General features: G+C 35.1%; 3 protein-coding genes across 12 annotated transcripts; 2 read left to right on the forward strand and 1 right to left on the reverse strand.

The window, feature by feature from the left end:
* The first annotated feature begins 117 nt into the window (after nt 1-117).
* On the forward strand, nt 118-966 carry LOC105279141 (H/ACA ribonucleoprotein complex subunit 3). Its single transcript, XM_011338712.3, has 4 exons — nt 118-293; nt 407-449; nt 537-668; nt 761-966. The coding sequence occupies exons 1-3, from the start codon at nt 240-242 to the stop codon at nt 632-634; spliced, it is 195 nt and encodes a 64-aa protein (XP_011337014.1). The 5' UTR covers nt 118-239; the 3' UTR covers nt 635-668; nt 761-966.
* A 1,229-nt stretch (nt 967-2,195) lies between these two features.
* On the reverse strand, nt 2,196-11,128 carry LOC105279142 (trafficking protein particle complex subunit 10). Of its 2 annotated transcripts, none has more exons than XM_026967759.1 (12): nt 10,681-11,128; nt 9,950-10,167; nt 9,532-9,725; nt 9,165-9,360; nt 8,956-9,067; nt 8,656-8,858; nt 8,349-8,567; nt 7,449-8,212; nt 6,602-7,268; nt 6,060-6,521; nt 4,079-4,400; nt 2,196-3,877 (listed from the first exon to the last, which is right to left on the reverse strand). In XM_026967759.1, the coding sequence occupies exons 1-12, from the start codon at nt 10,763-10,765 to the stop codon at nt 3,747-3,749; spliced, it is 3,573 nt and encodes a 1,190-aa protein (XP_026823560.1). In that variant the 5' UTR covers nt 10,766-11,128; the 3' UTR covers nt 2,196-3,746. The 2 variants fall into 2 exon arrangements, with proteins under 2 accessions (XP_026823560.1, XP_026823561.1); XM_026967760.1 differs by having other exon boundaries at nt 8,656-8,843; nt 10,681-11,126.
* A 55-nt stretch (nt 11,129-11,183) lies between these two features.
* LOC105279143 (UHRF1-binding protein 1) lies at nt 11,184-24,116 on the forward strand. Of its 9 annotated transcripts, none has more exons than XM_026967754.1 (18): nt 11,184-13,110; nt 13,224-13,415; nt 13,559-13,784; nt 13,865-14,031; nt 14,097-14,256; nt 14,357-14,617; nt 14,762-15,001; nt 15,118-15,144; nt 15,715-15,807; nt 15,887-16,068; nt 16,159-16,396; nt 16,484-17,685; nt 17,779-17,913; nt 18,524-18,535; nt 19,878-20,249; nt 20,395-20,542; nt 21,401-21,733; nt 21,980-24,116. In XM_026967754.1, the coding sequence occupies exons 1-18, from the start codon at nt 12,859-12,861 to the stop codon at nt 21,994-21,996; spliced, it is 4,257 nt and encodes a 1,418-aa protein (XP_026823555.1). In that variant the 5' UTR covers nt 11,184-12,858; the 3' UTR covers nt 21,997-24,116. The 9 variants fall into 9 exon arrangements, 8 of the variants coding, with proteins under 8 accessions (XP_026823555.1, XP_026823553.1, XP_026823552.1 ...); XM_026967752.1 differs by having other exon boundaries at nt 11,184-12,352; nt 12,909-13,110; nt 21,401-24,116; XM_026967756.1 differs by lacking the exon at nt 21,980-24,116 and adding an exon at nt 20,803-20,816 and having other exon boundaries at nt 11,186-13,110; nt 21,401-21,521.
* The last annotated feature ends 179 nt before the right edge of the window (nt 24,117-24,295 follow it).

Genomic DNA, 24,295 nt, shown 5'->3' on the forward strand with positions numbered 1-24,295 from the left:
AAATATGCATATCGTACAATCGGTCTCGCAACATGTAGCAATTTTACCGACACTAAACTGAAGCAATGAAGTTTTGTGAATGAAAGAATAGAGATGGCGCTTAGCAAAGATGAGAGAGCGCACTGCGCAGTGCAGTGGTTGCAGTGCTTGTACTCATTTTACTTGTACGTTTCTTATGTGGTGTGCGCATTACGTACAGGTTAAGCTAAATTGCTTGGAAGCTGATTTAATATTTCAAGATGTATCTTATGTATCATTTGGATGAAAACGGAGATCGAGTATATACTTTAAAAGTGAGTATCGTAAAACACAACTTTTTGACAAAATTTTATGCATTACACTTTAACATGCATTTTATTTAATATATAAATTTCTTTAATATTTATTATTTCCATGATGTCCGCAGAAGGTGGATCCAAATGGAAAGCCTACAGTATCAGCTCACCCAGGTAAGATTAATTTTACGCTTTTATTATGTCTATACTTAAATGTTTTTAGAAGAGATGGAAAGAATTGAACGTTAAAATCTTTTACAGCTAGATTTTCTGTGGAGGACAAATATTCAAGAGAAAGGATCACATTTAAACGAAGATTTGGTCTTCTTCTGACACAGCAACCACCACCTAGCTATTAATATTGTGTTGAAAATCAAAAATTTATTTAAGAATGTAAGAAATGTTATAACTGCAAGAAAATCTACGACATGATGCGTCTTTTATATGTATATAGGCAGATACAATAATCTGTATCTATGTTGCAGGAGATTCATGATGAAGCATTTTACATTCCTAACTTTCCTTCATGATAATTCTGGAAAATATGTACGTGTGAGATCATCACATTATCATGGATTCAATACAAATTCAGTATAAATATATTCTTGTAATTATAATAAAATGATCTTCAATAAGAATTCATTCTCACGTAATGTCTAGATTATAAATAAATATATGTAACTTTGTGTAATTACGTGTTCTGTATACTTGGTCAATCAACTTCAAATGAGACTACTTTTCAGATGAACTACATATATGGCAGATACATATATTTATTGTAAACAAATTTTATGTACAACCCAATGTCTCCATTCTTTATAAAAAATAAAAACTTTATTATACAATATCCTTGACTTGTAATATAATACAGTTTTATTTAGAAAAATCAATCTAATGAAATCCTTGTATAAATGCAATCCTGACAGCTTAGTATGAATATAATACACTTGCAGATATTTACGAAATTAATACATATGGAATAAATGCTATTGCTACAACTAGAACTAAAGTGCTAAGTCGACATTAAATTTCTCCCTTAAAGTATTTTGCTACGTCGCAATTCTTGCATCTTGAACAAGACGAGTGTGATTTTATTTCATTTAATCTATTGAAATTGCAAAGTAACAGTTAACGGCCTATATTATTTGTTACATTAATACGCACAACTTTATATACATATTTGGACATACAACATTAGGCATGTAGAGTTATCCATCAAATCAAAATTATCTACCAAACATGTAATAATTAATGAGCATGTAAGAATTAATATATTTATATGCCATTTGAGATAGTTACACAAAATATATAAATATATAAATTAGAAAAGTTTATCTAAATTAGTGTTTATTCTTTTTATTTTCTTATTTTTGTGACTCACAAATTGAAGATTATTTATTATGGATAATACGAAATGCCAATGTTCTACATCCTTTTGTTATATCCTTATATAATGTAAATGCAGCGTGCTTGCAGCTAATTAGGAAGCTATTAAATTACATTATTTTACTTGCATATTCAATATATACACAGCGTATATCATATTCAACTTACATATTCATTTATACAATATACTACAATATATCATATTTTGGTGAGTATTAAATCAAGACATTTTATTAGTTATTTCAATAAATGAAGTCTGTATGCACCAAAGAAACAGTTAAGTATGATATAAGAGAAATAAAGTAAATGTGAGAAACAATTCAACAAAAACGTTGAACAAACAATTGAATATTTTACTAGAGAGAGTTAGAGAGATATATATTATGGATATAAAAATCAAATCTGATATTAACTAATTTATATCAGAGCCTTTTACTGTACGTTTCAAGACGACAAATCTGCGCAAATATCAATAAATTTATTCTTGATACTAAAATATATAACATAAGCAATGAAATATTGAATTAAAGCATATTCATTAATTTTTTTAATTTTTATTTTTTAACCTATATGAATATTTGGTATACTTTACTATCGGATATTGTATTATATAAAAAAAGAACAAGTTATATATAAATGTATATACTTTAAACATTAGATCAACGAATATAAAAATAGATATTTTCCCCAATACAAAATTAATATATATATAAGTAATATAATTCTATTATATGTATATATGCTAATGAAATGCCTCCAGTAAGTTGAAGAATAATGTTTTTAAATAAATAATTTTGTAGAATCAGTAGAATGTTACAATTTAAGAGATACATAAATTTTAATAATCCAGAGTATTATAATTATTCTACCCACAAATTCCAAAGATATGCATAAAAAATTACATAATAACAGTAAATAATATCATAATATCCTAGAAAGCATGGCAACACGCGAAAAAGTTTTCTAATCATGTTCCAACAATTTTAACAAAATAATTAGTCATAAATATAATATATACAATGTAGTTCCTTCTTTTTCTACAGATATATTTAATTGAAGATATGAATATTATTAAAGGAACACAATATTTTTATTTTTGTCTTACATTAAATAAGTTTCTAGTTTATGTACCAAAATTATATCTGTAAGAATTACTATGTTACAATTTAATGAATAAAAATGTGTAACATTTATTCACAAGCTTATGAGTATGTTGTTAACAAATATTTGTACAAATTTTACATATTTGTATATATAATGTGAGAAACATTCTTATATTACCGGCTTCTCTTAAGATCGTATGTAAGATGATACAAAATATTCAAATATTTTACAGAAAGAGAAAAAGTTACCCGGATTCCTATTAACAACGTAACTATAAGTAAGTGTAGAGTAGAAAAGAGCAAGATCAATGAGATATTATTTGTCATGTGCAGGTAGCAAAATGACAAGATATAAGTACATAAATTCAAACAAGACATGTTTAACAACAAACTTGCTCAACAACTGTAACGCAACTGATATATCGTCAAGATGTAGAATATTTTTTGAATACGGTATATGTCATATTATTGCAATACATGTCATATTACTTCCTAATGAAATTTCATTGAGATATAATTGTAAATATCAAACAATTTTCAATACATATATGTATAAGTATAGAAAGATATGCTTGGTGAAAAATCAAATCTTCAGTACTTGTAATTTTTAAATAATCTTATGGCATTTTATATTGCTTAATTACTAATAACCGCAAAATTTAGGTTTTCTGAAAACCGAATGGCTTTGGCAATGGAAAGTTGAGATAAATTTTCGCTGAAAAATCTTACAGAAATAATATTGAATGATTATATTTAATGTCGATTTACTTACCCCAAAACAATAATTTATATTGCTACCATAATGTTTCGTCTATGTAATATGAATTTAAAATGAAATATTTACACAATCGTTCAATTTCATAGAAAAACAATTTGCAATTGCTTTCTAAAGTTCCTTCTAGAATAAAGGTGTCCGTGACTACACGATTATGTTACACGAAAGCGAGGCGTGTACACGCCTTTAACAAGAATTTACACATCTTTAATTCGATTCTGATGGAGCTGCGGGCAACACGTGCACTTGCTGCGCTTTACTGGCATTATACACTTGTCCTGGACTAAATGGCTCTAATCGGGGCCCCGATGCTACGTCATTTTTATTACGGATGATATCTTAAAATGAAAAAAAAAAGAATTAAAAGTCCACATAATGTAATGGCAAGAGTAACACATTTTCATATTGTATATTACAGATATTTCCAAGTGAGTGATTCAAAGATTTGACAGATTTATTTAAAAATATCAGATAAATCAGATAATATAATACCAATATCAGATAAAGAGGCACATCATAAACAGAATGCTCGAACTTACCATTTTTTGATTCTGTTGCGGGAATGTATCGAGATAATCTAACAACAGGGAGAGGCAGATAACCGCTCGTCAGGGGCATCACGTCCAATGTGACGCTCTGTTTCTCTACTATTTCTAACGATACAATGCCTGCGGTTCGACCGCACACCGCCCACATGGTTTGGTCCGCTAGAACCTCGTACATCAACTGTGGCGGAGGATTCGGACTAGGACTAGGTAACACGCGCATCACCGTGAGACAGAGGTGGCACATACTACCGGCACGACAAAACTCTCCTCCGCCACCGCTCGCCTCTACTTTCGAGGATACCGTGAACAAAGTCTGGAAAGCATCGTTACGAAGAAAAATTAATGTTACATACCGCCAGTAGACGTGTATTGTGATTTTTACAAGAAACTAGATTTTACAATACTGTCGTTTAAACGATTAATCTGACTCTGTTCGGCTTACAAGTAAACCTACGGAAGTGTCACTCTCCGATTTTTCTGAAATTTGGATATGTTATAATACATGAAAAACTAAGGGATACGTATTTTTTTTTAGCGGCGGAAAAACATATTTAGGGGGTGAAACGACCCCCCAAAATGGGGGGTAAAATGGAAAAATTGCGATATCTTTGAGACCAGTGAAGCGATTTTAATGATTTTTGGTATGAAAGTATCTTTCGATAGAAGACGAAAATCGGCCTAGGTATGTTGGAAAGGGAGTGAAAATTAGGGGGTGAACTACCCCTAAAGTGACCAATTTCTTGCTGCAAAAAATCAGTTTTGATCTGATCGAAGTAAAATCTATTAAAACTTCAAGAGGAAAGCTAATTAAGGAACACGTATTTTTTTGTTTTGTTTTATATAAATATTTGGGGGGTAAACAATCCCTAAATTGCCGCGTTCGTTTGGCATTGCGCATGAAACACCTTGTGAAACTATATTTTTTAACTGTTCGATCTTTTTAATATATTGGTTTTTTAAGTCGCTGAATCCGAATCTGAAATCAGATTTTCAAAATTCAATATGGCGGACGAAAACTCGAAAAATTACTTGAATAGACAGTAACTCGACATGCGACTTTCAAAATACAATAAAATCAACTTTTGACATTTATTGTTAGTTATGTGAAGTGAATTAAACATGTTAAAAATATTAATCGTTTATAACAAAATTGTTTAAACAATGTAGCTAAAAAATGAAATGAAAAATGATTAGAGTGAGTCCCCTTGCCTCTCACTATTTTCTGTAAGTGTGTCAGAACACGATTCATTGTTAGAACGCTTATGTACAGGTAACGATTTTTTTTGTTATTTTAATTTTATTATTTTTTTTGTCGTTTTAATTTTTTTTGTGTTTTTATTTCATTAATTTTTTTATTATTACTTTTATTTTATAAATGGCTGATTTGACAATTAAATCATTTTTTGAAAGTTTTGCATACATGATATTCGTTAAAAAAATGTATTATGCACAAAGATTTTTTGCACCAAGCACATCTTATTACTGCACACACATTGCAGAACCCGCAAGATGTCTCACAATTTTTAAAACAGAAATCAACGGGATTATCAAATTCCAACGGTTTTTCTTTTATATACCCACTTTTATACCATGAGTATTTAATAAGATTTTGAATTTTCACTCCCCTTCCAACATACCTAGGCCGATTTTCGTCTTCTATCGAAAGATACTTTCATACCAAAAATCATTAAAATCGCTTCACTGGTCTCAAAGATATCGCAATTTTTCCATTTTACCCCCCATTTTGGGGGGTCGTTTCACCCCCTAAATATGTTTTTCCGCCGCTAAAAAAAAATACGTGTCCCTTAGTTTTTCATGTATTATAACATATCCAAATTTCAGAAAAATCGGAGAGTGACACTTCCGTAGGTTTACTTGTTAGATAAATAGAATATCATGTACATGTATCATTAAGCTATGTACAGCTAATATTAATTATATATTAACTATTAATAAGGGATGGGCTCCTTACCACATAATCTGTAATATCAAAATTGCATCTGTAAACGCTACACGCTTTCTCAATTCTCTCTAAATTATGTATGTGTAATGGATCATCGTTAACACGCGATTCATTTAACTCCTCATTGTCACTAATTGGTATATATTTTACACGGAAATCAGTCTTTATTGGCATCGTGGATTTCTCGTCCTTTCCGATCTCGAGTTCCCACATGAAGGAAACGTTCATCCCGTTACCTATCACCAATCCCTGACCCGCCACGGGATTTAAGCTTCTGAAATTCACATCTATCGACGTAATTGTCATCAGTTCGGGCTCAGTTAATTGCAGAAGCTGATTCGTCAGTCCGGTCACGACTATCTGAACGAATTTTCTCTGCTTCGCTGTATGGAGTTTCATGCTCGACATTAATGGCGGACCGAAATGCAGAGGTATGCTTTCCTCCGTGCCCCATGGGCATTGTATATTCAACTAGAAGGAAAATTGCAAGCTATACGTAATATTTATTATAAGATATAACAAGATATAAATTATATATGTATGGTAAATACTTTATGCTCCATGGATGATGAATCCTTCTTTGGTGGAAGTTCGGCTAGAACCTTCAATTGTAGCTTCACGGTCTGAAACGGTTCGCATGTTGGCAGTGGTATCTCTAACTCCTTCACCATTACCTTTTCCACGCTCTGCGATTGCACTACCAGTCCACGTGATGTGCGTAGCTTCAGTTTCATCTCTTCGGTTATCTTTGTGCTTCCGCTCGAGATAACCAACTCGATGTCCTGAGTGAGACCCGCGAGCAAGTCTCTGCCACAATTTACGGACACCGTCGGCTGCGTTTTCGCTACCTCGTAGCACAATCGGGGATTCAGGGTCGACGATAGAAACTCTAATTTTTCTTCTATTACCAGTGACAATTGGCTAACTTTGTATAAACCTGGTTGATTCACCCGTCTTGTCAATACGAACGTATTTGCACCGGGTTTCATAACGAATTCGTCGCACAGGAGCGCTCTACTAAAGTCGCCCTTTGCATTGACCGATGGTTTTCTATGTTTCGCGCTGTCCGAACGTCTCACGAGCGGCTTCGTATTTTTATTGATAACGCCGGCAGAGCCGAGACTTCTGTCTTCCTTATAATCCAAGTACGAATATATTTGCAACCGTAACAAACTGGGATCAAGGGGCTTCATATCGTCTAATGTGCACTTTGACAACCTGAAACAGAGCGAATTAACGTATAACAAATGTGATGTAAATAATAACCACAACATTAACAAAAAAAAATAACGAATTATTGTTCAACAATTTACTTTTAAGATATTACACGTAGTAAATGTATAATCTCCATTATAAAAATAATTTAAAAATAATTTATTTACGCTGATCGATACTCACAATTGTACTGAAGGCTCAGCGGGTGCTTTCAATCCTTTCTTTTTATTAGGCATGGATGGCTTCTGCATCTCCTCGATGGAGACAGCAGCGCCCGTGCATCTCACCTCCCGGGGGAACAGGCTCTGTACACCGATCTCGATGCTAACTACGCAGTCTTGCACCACCTTGTCCATTACTTTAACTTCCATACTGAGTATTGTAAAAGCACACGTGAGTTCCGTGAGTAACGGTTGAGGCGACGAGATCATTTTCATGTACCCCAACATCTCCTCCAGGTATGTGTTGCGTACAGTTACGTGCAGAACGTTTGTACTAGCTACCGCGGCGCACACTTTAGTATACTTCTCGACGTCGTCCATCCGTTTGTAGCACTCGGCCAACTCCAGCTGCGTCTGCGCGGCTAAGTGATTCCACCCCTCGTCCATGTAAGTTTTCAACGCGTCGGACAGGAACGCGACCGCCTTCTGATTCTCTCCGAGCTCGCTGTAGAATCGCGCCAGTTCCTTGCCGATCAGCCTCGCCGATCGGATACGGCCGACGTGCTTGTATGTACCCATGGCCAATTCCGCGTGCTCCAAGTATTGTTTCTTGAACGCTTCCTTGGACGAGAGTGCCTCTTTTAACTTGTCCGTAGGTGTCAATTTTCCCTCTACCTGCGGCTCCGAGTCTCCTATGCCCGCGATAAGGTACACGACCGTGTGCAACTGTTCGCTGGTCGGCTCGGTTCCTGGCATTAGACCACACAGTTTTCCTAAGCTCCCTAACTGAAAAAAAAAGATAATATGAAATAAAAATAAAATAAAAATAAATGTAAAATTGATCGTAGCATCACAGAGGTGTATAATTATTTACGACTATATACGATTGCATTAGATTACCAAATTTTAGCAGATTACTTACCTTGTCCCGGGCAAGCGCCCATAAGCTAGCTGTATGCAAGGAGCACAGATCCAACTGTTGATTATTATCGATATTGTAGGTTGATAACTGACACGCTTGCAAAACTTCCAACGCACAGAGGAACGACCAACATTCTACGGACCCTTCGGGCCTCTGTACTTCTAGGATTCTTAGCTCGCTCAGTGTATTGTGAACAAATGACAAGCACCTTTGCGCAACCTAATCAGAAATAATATTTAATGATAATTTCTAGGTAATTTCATGAATTAATTAAATGTCAATGATCGTTCAGCCTCATCGTACAAACCTCCCAAGGTTTATTAAGCAAGAGTAGCATGGCACACTGTCTGCTAAACAAGTAACTTCTAAGATCTAACAAGGACGCCTTACACTCGGCCAAAAGAAATCTTAGATGATGATTTGTACCGTTATTTAAATTTACGCCTCCCCAGTTGTTGAGGGGCGTTTGAAACAGACTCAACCATCCCGGAGTATCTACGAACAATTTGTCTGCATTTAGGTTTCTCACTTTGTACCGACATCCATCTTCATCGAGTTTTCATAATTCATTTATTGGATATTCCGGCTTTAGTGAAGATTACCATACCTCCTACATTAGAATTGAGCACGAACTGTGTAAAGAGAGCATCCAATTCATCGTACTGTACTAGCGCTTCGTCATATAAGCCTAGCATTTGTAATGCAAATGCTAACTCTTCCTGAAACGCAAATATAATTTTACAGTAGAAGAAACACGTTCAGCAAGATCAGATAATTCGATAACAGTTTGGAATAAATATTGCGAAAGGAAACTACCTGCAAGAGAAAGTAATGGCAAAAATTCCAGTTAGGATTGTTTCGTCTTTCCCTCTGCTCGCGTATAACGTCTTCAAAGCGCGAAAGAGTTCTATCATATGCAGTCAACATTAAATGACGAATGCGCGTAATCAAGCCTCTCCATGATTCGGCAGAGCGCGATTCAGACTTGATCGGATTAATTACAGCAAAGCACCTAATAATAATAATAATAATAATAATAATAATAATAATAATAATAATGTGTCTAAATAATTTTCAAATACAAAAATATTGTTTCTATAGATGTTATGCAATTTCTATTATTGTTTGATCTACATGAGAAATATGATAATTATATTGATCAAACAAGTCTAAACATTTTTACCTATCACCAGTCTTGGCAGCAAAATCACTTCGTATTTTGTCCAAAACAGTAGTTCTAGGTAATAGTTTATTGGCTTTCTTCACATCATATGTTTCTACTAGAACGATCATCCAGTCTTGGATGTGGTATAAATGTAATATTTTTAACCAGGCATCGATATCGTCTCTGACACTAGTTTTGTAGGTATCAATATCCTGCAACAATACAGAAATTTACCGTTAAGTTATTAAAGACATATATATAGTTTAATACTTTTATATTGTCAGATATACATCTAATTTGATGTGTTTACATTAATAACTTTATTTCAATGCGAATGTACAATATAAATATACAACATTCTGGAAATAGGCACAAATGTTTTATTTAATTTATATGATAAATTAGTGTATAGAATAAAATCTTCCATAACACTTACAGAACATTCAGTCCAATAAATGTGAAAGATTGGTTGCTTTATAAGATGCCAATCTTTCTCAGTAGGTAAAATTTCCCTCGAAAATGGCACAAAGGTAGCTCCAAGTTTGACTTGCTTAATCGGTCTACTGAATGACCTGCGCCATTCTGCGGCATCTGCAGGTATAGCTTGGAGTAAACCCTTTTCCAATGTAGAAAACAAGTTCTCATCTCCAGCACCTGTTTTTTTGTAAATTATTACATTTTTCTTTCACAAAACAACCTCACAGTAAGATAACATTTCGTTATATAAATAACAACATTCTGTATACATCAATCAGATGAAATTATACTTGCACATAAGATAAATAGTTACAAAGTCTATCCTGCATCGTTTTTTTGCACATGACAAAGGAAAGATAAGTTAGGGAGAATGTTAAATTACTTAACGGGCCGTATTATATTTTTCTTACGCAAATATACATTTTAGAAAACATATGTTCCTTAAAAAACAATTTTGAAAGATCGCAGACTCCTCATGCACCAGGAGGCACACATCACTCGACGCTAATTCTACCTGGACAATGAACAGCAATTATTTCTCGAGCAAATAGAGGAATAAATCATCTTGAAAATTGACAGATAATCAAACGGGGGCGTCAATGACAGCGCCCGAGTGATCGACCGAAATGTCATCTGCACTTATTGTGTATAGATAGAGGTTAAAGATGCGAGCGATCATGAAGCACTCACAGGTAATGATCGGTTTGCTGTCCATGGGAGCGCTCGCTTTACGTGCATCAGCGGCCACGGATAACCCTCCATTGCAATTCATCATTTCTGAGGATCGGCGGTGTGCCCCACGAGCTCGCTACTCCCGATCAAACTCTCGATCATCACAATCCTACGTCACTCTGGCCAATCTGCATAAGAATCATTCACTCGTTGACCTGAGACTCACGAAACTCGCTGGCAGCGCGAAATTCCACGATAAATTATCGGTGCGGCCGTAAAGAAAATTACGAGACCAGCCAAACGTGCATTGTAACTTCGCACTTTCGAACTCCGCGTTGAGGTTGGAATTGAATCTTCGTTTGATGATGTGATATATCACTTCTTGTATCGATTTAAATGAAAGGAGGATCTCGATATCTCGTTACGTTTTGCGTAAAAAATAAAGGAAAAATAGAAGCAAATAAATGAATAAAACACCTGATTATATTATTTCTTCTATATTACTATATTATTATATTATATTATTATACTATATTATTATATTCTATAATATTCGATATTATTACTTCTACATTATTAAGTTCACCAATGCCGAGATTTTGAAAATCAAAATCTTTAAAATCGGTCTATTTATAAATATAAATTTATCATTTGAATCATCATTATAAGTCATACTAATTAAAATAAAACATTTGTGCATTTCATTGTTGAATAATACATATATGGCAAGGAAAACATTTATTTAATCCGCCATTAAATTATATTACTTAAAATAAAATCTTTTTCTACTTGATGTTAAGTTGTATTATCAGAAAATAAAAAAATCTTCATTTTATATTAATATTCATTTAAATAAATATGCGTTTCATCTATTTGAAATAGAACAATGTGTTATTTATTGTTGAGTTATACTACTACCTAACTTTTCCGCGAAAAAGTAGAGACTCGTAGCGGAGATTTCTGGAACTAATGCATAGATTTTTCGGTCAGTATCCAGTGAGTTGGCACTCTAGTAATACAGAAGTATGTGTCTGACTTAGAACATATACTAGTAGTATATGTTCTAAGGGTGTCGTCACATGGCACGTATTTTCTGCGTAACGCGTAACCGCGTAACCAATCAAATCTTTGCCTGCAGAAGCTGATATCCAAATGAAACAATGTGATTGGTTACGCGTTACGCAGAAAATACGTGCCATGTGAATTCAGCCTAAGGTTAATACTGAGTAATACGTGGAGAAGCAGACACTCCGAGCCCTTTTGACACTTCTCTCTCAAGTCTCAGCACGAAGTCATTGGGCAGAGTCGCTGTTTGTTCACGTCCTAGCATGTTAGGAAATTCATTGATTGTTGCAATGACCTCTTGAGTAACGTTAGGGGAAGTTCCATTTAAGTGGCCGTGTCAAGAACCATCCTGTCATTCTGTCTCTGTTGTACGCTGAAATGTTGAACGGAGACGGAATAATGCTCATGTCAACACGGTCATCGAATGGAATTTACTCATAGAGGATTGTCAAGCCTGGAAAGTATATATAGGTGGAAGCGGTGGAAGTCGGTGTGAGTCGTCGTAAATATGTGGTGTCAAACTAACCATGCTGAGACGTGTTAGCAGCCGTAAAAATTAGGATTGCCGACGTAGTCGAAAGATGGTTTCGATCATCAAGAATCAGTTGCTGAAACACCTGTCCAGGTAATGCCCGCGTATTATCGTCACCAATTATCGGCGATTAACCTAAAATACAGTTTTATGGTCAAAAGACATCTCAAGTGACACCTCACAAGTTGCACCCGTCCCATAAAGTCACACGTCACATTATCCACTCCTTTCCTCCTCTCTTTGCCTCGGAGACATTTGTCTTAGCGCCAACGTAACGTTGCTTTTTTTTCCTACACGATTTCTACGTAAATATAATATTAGATACATTCATCTATGAAACAGCTGGATGTAAGAGGAGAGAAAGTACTCTCTCTTTTCTTATAATTAAAGCAATCATCATATGGACACTGACAAAGATTATTCCTTGCCTCTCTGCATTAGTGAAAGTTCCTCTCATGTATTATCTGAATCAGCAGTAATAAGATTCTCCATGTAGAATTTTGTATTTATGATACTTAATTTATCTGCATTAACAAGTAATACGACCATTGCTTTGTTTAATTAATTTGTTTGTTTTGCTTTGTTGCCTCGATAGCTAAATGCTGTATTTAATGCATGTGTTGACATATCCGTCTTACACATATTGTAGGTTCACCAAGAACCTGTCTGCTGATAAGATAAATTTGAGCACGTTCAAAGGTGAGGGAGAACTGACAAATTTAGAACTCGATGAAATAGTCCTGACAGATTTGCTAGAGCTGCCATCATGGTTGAGACTAACTAATGCTTGGTGCAATAAAGTTTCATTTCGTATACAATGGACCAAACTAAAAAGTGTTCCCATCTTTTTGGTAAATGACAGTCAATATAATTACAAAAATATATATACATAATTTTTGTCCACAATTATCACTTATCAAGATACGAGTGATACAATTTAAGTATTGTGTGTGTGTGTGTGCAGAGTTTGGATGAGGTTCATATAGATGTAGAGACATGCGAGGACTTGAGAAGTACGTCTTCCCCACAAGGTATATCGTCGTATACTGGTCCCGCAAAATATTCTTTTATACATAAAGTAATTGATGGAATAACAGTAGCTGTTAATACCGTATTGGTTACGTTTAAAAGCCCTGCATTCATTGCTTCAGTTCAGGTAGAGTGTGATCATGTATTTGAACAAACATGACAAATATATAAAATATAAAATATAAAACATATATAATAAAATGGACAAGGTGCAGTTAACTTAATGTGGATGATTGATGTTTATTTAAAATTTTGTGTTGTATCATCTAGATGAATCGAATTATGGTAGAATCCAAGTCAGCGACGTGGCAGCGTTGTGATCTTAGAACCACTAGAGTAAAGGATCCTGATCGAGGGCAGCTGCTTATTTTCAAAGAGCTAGAATGGCAGACTGTTAGAATAGAAGCTCAAAGTACTAAAGATAAGAATTTGACGCCTCTTCGTTTACTGACAAACCAAGCAAGATGCCGGATTACCATAAAGAAAAGAATATCAGGTAACTCTTGTGAATATTATTATAATTTATTAGTAAATATTACTGCTTTAATCGTTATTAAATTAATGACCCTTTTACAGATTGCTTCGTGATGGGATCTAGGCTGGTAATTATTCTGGACGATCTTTTGTGGGTGTTAACGGACTCGCAATTGAAAGCTGCACTTCATTTTCTCGATTCATTGGGTGGTCTCATCGAGAAAGCTACTGTTCTTGAACGAAAAACGAAAGCTGCAAGAAAATTGGAGGTTTGTCCAGCTGACTTAATTTTTAATATAAACCAACGATTTTATAATTTCTTTTATCATTTAAGGTTTTACCGGAATATCAAGCACAGATATCTCAACAAAGCAGAACGAAGAGTCAGGTCAACACTGCGATATCAAAGATATTTACGAGATATGACGTTGTGGAGACATCGTATCATTTTCTTTCGCAACGCATTGATCTTCATTTATGTGATGATGCTGGCGGTAAGTTAAAAAAAAAAACAAAAAAAAAACAAAAACTGTATAATAGACGTGAGTTTTGTGCATTTTATATCCACTTCTAATAAAACTTCTGATAAAACAGGAGGTAGATCACTGCACCCCGAACTGAAGGATGGTGGTGCGCTGCAAATTTCATTAGTAAAATTTCAAATTGATTACTATCCGTATCACTTGGCAATGGCGGACAGAAAGCACTGGGCAAAGTACAAAGAAAATGCCACACCTCACAGCCAGTGGTTGCAGCAGTCGTTGAGCACGTTCCGAAGCCAGTTTATGGATCTCATAGATTCTGGCAGAACGCAACAACACTCTCCTCTAACGAGAAGTCAAGGAACTGTAACGGGTTCGTGTATATGTATATATATATATATATATCTTATTTATAGTAACGTTATATATATATATATATATATATATATATACTATAAATAAGATATATTTTTATAGAATCATAAATATTATTCAATTTTATTTGGCATTGACGCAGGCAGTGGTACGAAAGGCTCGAGAGAAAATTTAGAAAAGAGCAATCAATCACAGAATCCGAACGTGACTCCATCTGAGCAGAAAAAGTCTCAACATCCTAGTGGCAATCCAGTGAAAAATTACGTTTTGGAGCAGCTCGCCAAGCTCATGACAACGTGCATTATTATCAGAATTGATGATTTTACCCTGTACAAAGTGACAACAACGTCGCGTAATCCATTACCGAAAGAATTTATCACAGGTATCGTACATATTCCACCCGTATGACTTATTTATTTATTCAGACTTGCTTTTTATAAATAATCACGTTCCACACGTTAAGTTCGCCAATAATTGTTCTATTTGGCAATTGTATAGCTCAAACGAGGAAGAAACATATGCCAGGTACTACATACAAGATCAGTAGTTGTAATATACGTGTGTAGATGTAACATTACGCTCGACATTGTTAGTTAAATCTGATTTTGACGAATAGTTTTATCGTTATTTAAATTTTTATTTTTGTTTTTTACATACTAAATAACTTACAATTTCTAATCTGATACGCAATCTGTTGTAACAAAAGTTCATGGCCTTGTTTAATTTTTTTTAATAAAAAAACTTAAAACTCTTTTATGAAAAATTCTGGAAGGAAGGAAGGAAAGATAACAAATAATAATGGAACAAAACAGCTACGAACTTTTGTTACCCAACCCAATATATGAGTCATATAATATGACCAGGAAAATATTGATAATGCATATCAATTGCAACTAAATTTTTATCTTATCGTATAAACTGTAGGTTGTACGTTTCTTTGTACAAACGATATTATTGAATATCGTCTGAATACTTCAACAAAATTATATCATGGTACAAAGAATTGTTGCTGCATGAGTAAGATCGGATCGTTGGTAGATTGAAATTTCACTTTTATTGTTCAGCTGTATCTATTTAAATAAAATTGTTATTCAGGTGATCGTGATAGATTCAGTCTTCCAGAAGATGTGACGATACTTCATGCAGAGTTTACGTATTATTATTATCCCGGGGACATAACATTTCCATGTAAGTAGACATTTATATGTATGTAAATTTCATGACTTTTAACGTCAGCTTAATTATTAAACGGTGTGCAATTTTCTAGTGCCACCGCCGAAATTTTATGTGCAGCTTAATCCGATTCAACTCAACTTTGACGTTTGTTCGTGCCTCTGGTTCAACTCTTTCGCCTTGAATCTTTATCATTCTCTCATAGGGAAGAACAAGCAGCTGAGTTCCTCGCGCTTAATGTACTTCGACGTAAAGATAGAGGCTATACTTCCAAGAGTGAGTCAGAATATTTCAAGTCCGCACGTCCGTAGATCTGAAAAAACATCGTCGCAATCTGTGTCACATCGACAATATCAAAATTTCTAGATAGTGTTCGAAAGCCAGCAAGATTACCCGAATCAGAAAGACAGGCCAAAGTCTTTGCACCTTCAGACGTCCAGGGCATCGATAACGAACGTTCGATCGATGGAGAGATCTTCGAGGGCGGACCTGGCACAGTGCCTGAATGCATTCCAGATGGGACAGATGTTCTTCGGCGCGGAGTTTCCCAGCAAATCGGGAGATTTCCACGTTGTAACGGATAAATTCCTGGCGCATTGCGGAGGTACGCAGCCGCGATTTCACGCGAGTGGTAATGATACGTTTAGCCCGTTCACTTGGTGTTTTACGTCATTTTCATCTGGTGTTTCAGGCACCGATAACATCAGGCAGATACCATCGAACTTTAGCAGCAACTCTGTAAACGAGCTACTTAAACAGCTGAACAGGGAACTCTTGTGGACGGAGGCGAAGGATGTGTGGTGCTGCAACTTGGAACCCGTGTGGGGAGACTTCTTCGGGGCACGGGCCGTCGGGCAGAACCGATCCGTGCCTTTCTTGGACGCGTTTCCTCTAACGTTGTGGTGCCATTTCGTGACGGAGCCGTCAGCTGCGGGAAAGTCTGCGAGCGCCGATATCCATGGACTGGCGTACATCGGCAATTTAGTCAGCGTGCAGATAAATCATTACCAATATCTGTTCCTGCTGAGATTATCGGAGATACTATCCGAGATGGCCACGTATCTGGCTGTGGACTCGAATAAAATCTTGAAGGTCGAAACCGGCGGCTCGCTAATCGTGGGCGCGTTGATACCGCAAGTGGAGGTGACGTTCGTGATGCCGTCGCACACGCCCGGCAAGGAGAACTCTGGCGGCGATCTCGAATCCGTTATGCCCGACTCGTCCAGCATAGCGGACGATTTTATAGGCTCATCGACGCCCTGGCACACCAGCACGGTAAGCGCGCGCGTCGAATTCAGCGCTAAGAGAATGAACACGAGCAACGACGTGGAGACACCTCAGAGCGAAGCGTCCTCGATGCTGTCGATGGAATACTCGCATTCCACCCCGGCGACGCAGCCGGTCGTCACGTTCAAGCAGAATGGCACGAAGAAAGGCGATCAAGAAGGTTCAGCGAATGCAATGTGGTGCATTCCCGAGAAATATGGATCACACCCTGTCAGCACGAACGACGAGAAGAAACTCGTGACGGAAAGCAAGCACAGCAAGTCTGACTCGGGCTCGAACACACCCTTCATCCCGAACAACTTCAATGTCAATCTGTCGTCTATGAAAAAGGGATTCAGCAATTTAATGACGTCGATTGACTCGGCTTTAAAGGCTTCCCCGGAAGACGGTAGCAGCGACACCGTGTCCATGAGAAGCGACGTTAGCTCAGACAGCGAGAATTACGTTTTGGTGAACCTGCAGGATCAAGGAAAAATCGACGCGGTATTCGGCATCGATAGCACGATTAGAATAACGGCTGTGGAGGAGGCTACTGAAGTGGTGGAAGAAACGCCAGACACGCAGAGCGAAAAGTCTATGGACAGCGTGTGCAAAAGGAAGGATATAGTAAGTATAGTTGCGAATGTGTATCGTATGATTATCGAGAGAACGAAAGTTTAATTTAATTAATTTAATTTAATTTAATTCTTTTACTCATAGGTTTCCATGGCGACGTTCAAGCTGTCCAAAGTTGAATTTATACAACAGTCTTCTGGCTACTCTTCTGTCATTAAGGTCCAAGTTTCTAACATTGATAATGATGAGTGTTCGTCCATTCCTTGGGATGAATTTCAGGTAAGCTGGGTGGTTTATGTTAATACAATTATAAAATATCTTTTTGTGTGTGTGTGTGTGTGTGTGTATACACACACGTACGTACACGTTATGCTATTATTATACAATTATGCTCTTTTTGAATAAGGTTCTTTATTGAGTGTGTTGCTGCAGTAAAAATTTATTCTCTCTTTTCCTTTACTATGGGACTTGTGTTATTTTCACACAATTTTAACGTTACACTTGAATTTAGTATATTCCGGATATAATTTAAACTTTGCAGGAAAGTTTGAAATAATTTGGTACTATTTTGAGTTTTAGTAACAAAACCACTCAATCTCTGTAATAAAACTGTATTATAAAAAGAAAAAGCACCGAAAGCATTTTATAACTATGAATATCATAGTATACCTTTCTTAGAGTATACATTTGAAATAGCGAGTTACTTGTGCATAAGCAACTGACATATGAGTAGTTTTGCAGTAATCTGCTCATTGTTTCTACATTATAACCCAGTTGATATTATTATATATATGTATATTCATACGAGTTTTGTATCTTAACTTTTTTTGCATGCCTCTCCCGCGTCTCTCCTTCTCTTGTGAATGTTTTTATGTGGCACTTGTGGCAGGTCAAGAGAAAGGTATTGGCAAAACCATTCATACATTTTATTAATCTTAGACACACTATTAAAAATGCATGCGTGCATTGGGACAAATTACGTTATACACTGTTGACGGATTTTCTAGAATCCACATGCAACAATTAACGATTGGATGAATCAAGACTACAATTACACTATTACATTACATTGACATACAATCACATTGACACATATTTGTCGTAGCAGATTCCTAGCAGGTGCAGATGTTTATATGAAACCAGCCAAATAGACGTATATTGATACAACTAACAATCTATATATTTATGATTACAAATTATGTGATAATTATTCTTTTGCAACATTCGTTGTATTCAAACTGCATTGATTGTTTTTGCCTCTATTCGTCTTATTTGACAAAATAATCTTAGAATTAGTCGAGAAATTGATTATTTTTTAGATACATTGTTAAGTCAGAGAGCTTATTATGTAAATAATGCTATATTTAATCTTTTTTTTTATCATTTCCATGCACTAAATAACTTACACAAGCCTGATATTTAAGTTTTTTTTTTTCTTTTTAATTAGATGATAATATAATGAGACATGTGCGGCATGATATAGATTCTTGACTTTTAGAAATTGCAGTGAGTGCATTACAATATTTGCAATAAGTAAATCGATGCAACATATACTGGCCATGCTAAATGCTTTAGTAACGTGCATTACTTTGTTTGTTTTATCATAGATGCAGATAGAACTATCATTGTTTTATCAGTGTTTTGTATATTAGGGGGACACTATACGCAGTATTGCTTTAGTGCAAATGTGTGCTTTTGCATCTGGATGTAACTAACTTACGTGCTATTAAATTTTGATCCAAAGTCGTTTGATTTTTGGCATTGGTATTTCTTACTGACACATTTAGCAATAAGTTTTCACGCTATTATTAACAAACTTAAATAACTACATCGTTAGTTATATGGCTATATCAAGATGGAATTAATTTACAATTTATAATTTTATATGCATATACATATACATGTGTATGTATATTTATAAATTTATAAATTTATAAATATTTATAAATTGTAAATCAAACTTCTAAATTAAATATAGGTAAAATATAATGCGTGTGCTCTGACTGGGCTATAGATAAAGCATAATTTGTATGCTCACTGGGCTGTAAATAACTTTATATATTATATATGTAAGATATATGAATATATTTATAGTCTAGTCAGTGCACAAAATTATATTTTATCTACTTTTGCAATACGGTTCAAGCAGTAACATGAGATAAAAGTAGATGTTTCATTAGTTCTATATATACATGGTCCCAAGTTACATTAAATCTAATATACTGATGCATTCTGTTTGATAGACCAAGTTCAGCTCGCGATCTCGAGGCTGGGTAGAGTTACCGTCCGATTCTGACTGCAGATCACGTATTAAGTTACGTTTAGATCACGTCTTGAAAAATCCGGAAGATTCCCGTAAACTGTGGGACGCCAGTCAAAAAGATACGGGTGGCAGTAGTATACGAGCATCTCAAGACCGTGTTAGATTGCCTGAGCAAGATGCGTCCCGTATACCCGGCATCAATGTGCATGACAAAGAGAGTGTTATGAATTTATTCGAGGACAAATTAGAGATTAAAGTCGCTAATGTAGCAATGGCGTTGTCGATGAGCTCTGTGACGGGCTTAGCGGATTTGGCAGAGGACGAGATTATACCTAAGCCAATTCCCGTGCAGGTGTGTATTTCTGACAGAATTTTTCACTATTTTCTATATTTTTCTCCTCTCCTCTTTCTCCTCTCTCAATCTTTCTCTCTCTCTCTTTGTTCAATATACATTTTCTGTTTTTATTGCAAGAACACACGTTGTTATGTCATTTCAGATATATGTAGAAAATATATCGTTACGTTTAAACGAAGATCGTCCGCCAAATAATATAACTTCCCCCGGCCCAATCCCGATAGATTTGAATATTTCGAAACTTAGGATAGCGCGGGACTTGAATGGCGTATTTCACATTGAACCTATTGGTAAGTAACGCCCTCGCTTTTAAGCAAGCCGTATATTTTATCTGTTTCTGCCACTTGCAATTGATATTGAGTTGACTGTTTAGTTTACGATTTTCGTGCAATCTTAATCTTAGTTACGTCATCGTGTTATGCTTGTAACTTACCCACGTATCTGTAACTTGGTATTACATATAGGTTTCTACACATTGCGCAAGTGGCAGATTTCTGTCCGAAAGTAATTACCTAATATTACATATTGCGTAATTGTTCTGCGCACCCAGGCGGCCTTTCGAATGTGAGCATTGATTTAACACACGTAGCGAAATAGCACATTAGATCTTGCTGCTTATTATGATATTGCACAGCTTACGATGATATTATTTGACGTTGACACTATCTATATATAATAAAATACTGCATTTGAGCATGGATCATAATATTACTAGTAAGCATACAGAAATCATACATATGTATATATTATTCAATATTAAAATTGATAGAAATCTCTTTTTATAAATTTATTGTCAGTCTTTTCTTAGCGATTTGATAAATGTATTAAAGCTACATCAATTCAGATACATTCTTTGTCATATAAATAACATAATAATATACTTAAATTATATATATATATACATACAAATCTCGTGTTCCACATTTATCGATTTTAACAATCGATTTATTTCTGTTATTTCTGTTATAAAGTTTATACTGTGCATATTTCATATTGGTGTGACATACATATATATATATATTTTTTATTATATCTAATCTTACATCGGTTCGAATTACAAATTACACGATGTTGTGTTTGTATGCCTTTGTTAGAGTTTGCATTGTAATGTCTACCATGTTGATCAAATAATCTTTTCCTCTTTTTAGTAAATGCAACAGGCGAGAGTTCAAATACGGCCTTACCGGGTGATAACAGTCATGCGTTTAAGAATCCGGAATGCGAGAGAGAACTGAATGCCCTGAGACAATCGAGTAAACAGTTAAAGTTGGACAACGAGGAGCTGAGGCGTCGCATGGGTGCTCTGGAAAGATTATCGGAAGAAAACGCGAGATTGATGCGGGCGAAAGAGGAGTCGGACATGATCAGAAGCCGTTTGAGCGCCGCCGAGGATGACATCACGAGTCTTCTAGAAGAAAAGAGGATCTTACATGAAACGATTATGGAGTTGCGAAATCAAAGACTGGAAAGCGGTCCTGGAGGTAGTAATAGAGCTTCGTGGTCTATTAAGAGATAGCACACCAGTTGTTTCGATTGCTCCAAGTGCTGCAGTTCTAACAAGTCTTAATCCCAGTTATATATCTTTTACATACACACACCTGAAATACATTTTTTTTTGTTTTTTTTTCTTTGTTTTTGATGAACGTAGGATAAATTTATGTAAAACGAGAGAGAGACTTGATTTAAATCTGATTTAAATAAAAACGATTGATATTATGATGTTTCAGCTTTGTATACGGGTTAATGGAAATTAGAGTGCTCTGCTTGAATTTTTCCGAAAGCGTTAAGCGAGATCTACCACCGTTCTTTGAGACGCATTACTCTTGTCTGCCCTTATATTACGCTAGTAATAACTGCCGTTTCTAGATCTTTTGCTTGAAACATAAAGCACAGTGATAAGAGGTAGAGTGCGTACGCAAACTTAAAATGAAGGATATCAAACTTTCTTACTACGAGTACAAGGCGATAATGAATTGCAATACTAATGTACGCTCCGTTTAATCGTCAAATTGGTGACATGACCGATGACATGAATGTCTGATAAATGATTAAGATCACGTGCATGTACGCCGTTAATGGACAGTGTGGTTGCGAGTATGACTGTATATATATATATATATTATTATGTATACAGAAATTTTGTTACGTGTATGTATGCCTACGTATGCGTACATATCCTTCTGAGACGATGGCTAGTAGAGTAAAACTAGAATAACGAATAGCGAAGAAATATTTGTTTTTAGATCTAGATTATAAGATCTAGACTGACAACGAGACGTCTCACCTTGACGTCTCTCTTTTCACGTTTTTCTATTTTAACATAACGACGGTCGAGATGTCTAGTGTGCGCGCTTGTAATAAAACATCAGGAGGATATGCATGCCGACTTATGCCGAGCGATTACAATACGCTAGTCACTATATTACAGATATTAATTAACTTTATGATTGGCTTTGTGTCTCGACATCGTTTCCGTGCGTGTAATGGCTGTACGAGTACGTACTGTGAAGCACAATGATTTAAACTAATTTAAAGAATACATAATTGTAATTTAGTAACACAAACAGATAAACACACATACACATACACGCATACAAAGTTGAGCCTATACATAGACTGTTTAAATAGGAATTGTGACCTGGCGATATCGCGTTATATCATATACATAATTTTCTATCGACTAATTTAACGATGAAAAATTAGAGGTATCACGATATGATGTATTGTGAAAGATTCCAATAAGACTGTATAAAAATTTGAAGACGTTGGTCCATAATAGCCGCAACTAGTATTTTCCAGCTAATTTGTATAATACAAGTGTCCTGTAGCATTGGTAAATTTTCACTCAACGACCGACGTGTAAACGAAGGGAACTGTAATACGAAAACGGATTGCGAAAAACAGTCCCTTGTGACACGATGTTGGAATAATATTTTAATTCACGATCGGTTCTGATGGTACAGCTTCCGTAGAGTTTTTCATTTCGATAGATTTAGTTTCTACGACTAGGATTGCTGGTCGATCCTAATGGAAAGTATTTTTTCAAGTGCGTTATAAATAATAGTTGACGCACTTGCGTGGATAAAGTTCGTTTTACAGCATAGAAATTATGCTCCTAATAAAATATACTTCTGATGTCTCGTAGGTACGCATTTCCGACTTTTTCGAATGGCTTCGAACGATGCGTTTCCTCGACAGATATTTTTCAATAAGCCAACGCAAGTGTGTTTGCGACGCGTCATGCATTATAGAGATGAATTATGACGACGATGTAATTGTTTATGATGATATATATAGTAAGAACTGGTTACACAATACTTAACTAAAATACAGTGGCCGGAGCTGACGCGGCACGCGTAAGCTTGACGAAAAGAAAGATGAAAATTGCAGTTTTTGTTATACAGAGAGATGGATAAACTTTTATAATGCACATATCATAAAACTTACAAGAAGGGATTTGCTTATATATAAAACGCTTATGGTCCGATAATATTTTGCGTTGCAAGAACATAAGTTTTTAGTTGTATCGATGCCTTATATTTCTCCAGCTTAAATCAACTTCCTAAAGTTTACTTATAGTTTCTTTCTCAAAATTTATTTATAATTCCTTTCTCAAAATTGCCTTATAGTACTAAACGTTTCCATTATGTAAAGTTAGAATTATGCTAAAATTATCTTTGTAATCCCCTTTAGATGTTTTAGTTTTAAACCCAGTTTTTTCTGATAGCGAAATATTTTGTATATTATAATTTTTTATATCTCATTGTTTTATGTATATATTAAATTTAAACGAAAGGTTGTTTCTTCTTCTTCCATTTTCTTACATATCTATGTAAAAGCTTTAATAAAAATATATATAAAAGCTTTAACTATCAAAAGTATATATAATAGTCAACAAATTTTATATATATATATATATATATATATATATATATATATCTTGTTATATCTGATTTGCCATATATTTACTAGATGTCAAAAGATATGGGAAATCTAATTTCTTCCGTTTAATATTTTTAAGTACTTATTTATATTATACAATG

This window comes from Ooceraea biroi, chromosome 2 (assembly GCF_003672135.1).
Source record: "Ooceraea biroi isolate clonal line C1 chromosome 2, Obir_v5.4, whole genome shotgun sequence".
NCBI classification, from domain to species: Eukaryota; Metazoa; Arthropoda; class Insecta; order Hymenoptera; family Formicidae; genus Ooceraea; species Ooceraea biroi.

Coding starts and splice junctions, on each gene's coding strand:
- LOC105279141 (XM_011338712.3), top strand. CDS start 240: ATGTATCTTATGTATCATTTGGATGAAAACGGAGATCGAGTATATACT. Junction 294..406: donor ATCGAGTATATACTTTAAAA/GTGAGTATCGTA, acceptor TGATGTCCGCAG/AAGGTGGATCCAAATGGAAA. Junction 450..536: donor TACAGTATCAGCTCACCCAG/GTAAGATTAATT, acceptor AATCTTTTACAG/CTAGATTTTCTGTGGAGGAC.
- LOC105279142 (XM_026967759.1), bottom strand. CDS start 10,765: ATGATGAATTGCAATGGAGGGTTATCCGTGGCCGCTGATGCACGTAAA. Junction 9,361..9,531: donor GCTGCCAAGACTGGTGATAG/GTAAAAATGTTT, acceptor TATTATTATTAG/GTGCTTTGCTGTAATTAATC. Junction 4,401..6,059: donor TTGATATTACAGATTATGTG/GTAAGGAGCCCA, acceptor GATGCTTTCCAG/ACTTTGTTCACGGTATCCTC.
- LOC105279143 (XM_026967751.1), top strand. CDS start 12,859: ATGCTGTATTTAATGCATGTGTTGACATATCCGTCTTACACATATTGT. Junction 13,416..13,558: donor CATTCATTGCTTCAGTTCAG/GTAGAGTGTGAT, acceptor TGTATCATCTAG/ATGAATCGAATTATGGTAGA. Junction 16,397..16,483: donor ATTCCTGGCGCATTGCGGAG/GTACGCAGCCGC, acceptor CTGGTGTTTCAG/GCACCGATAACATCAGGCAG.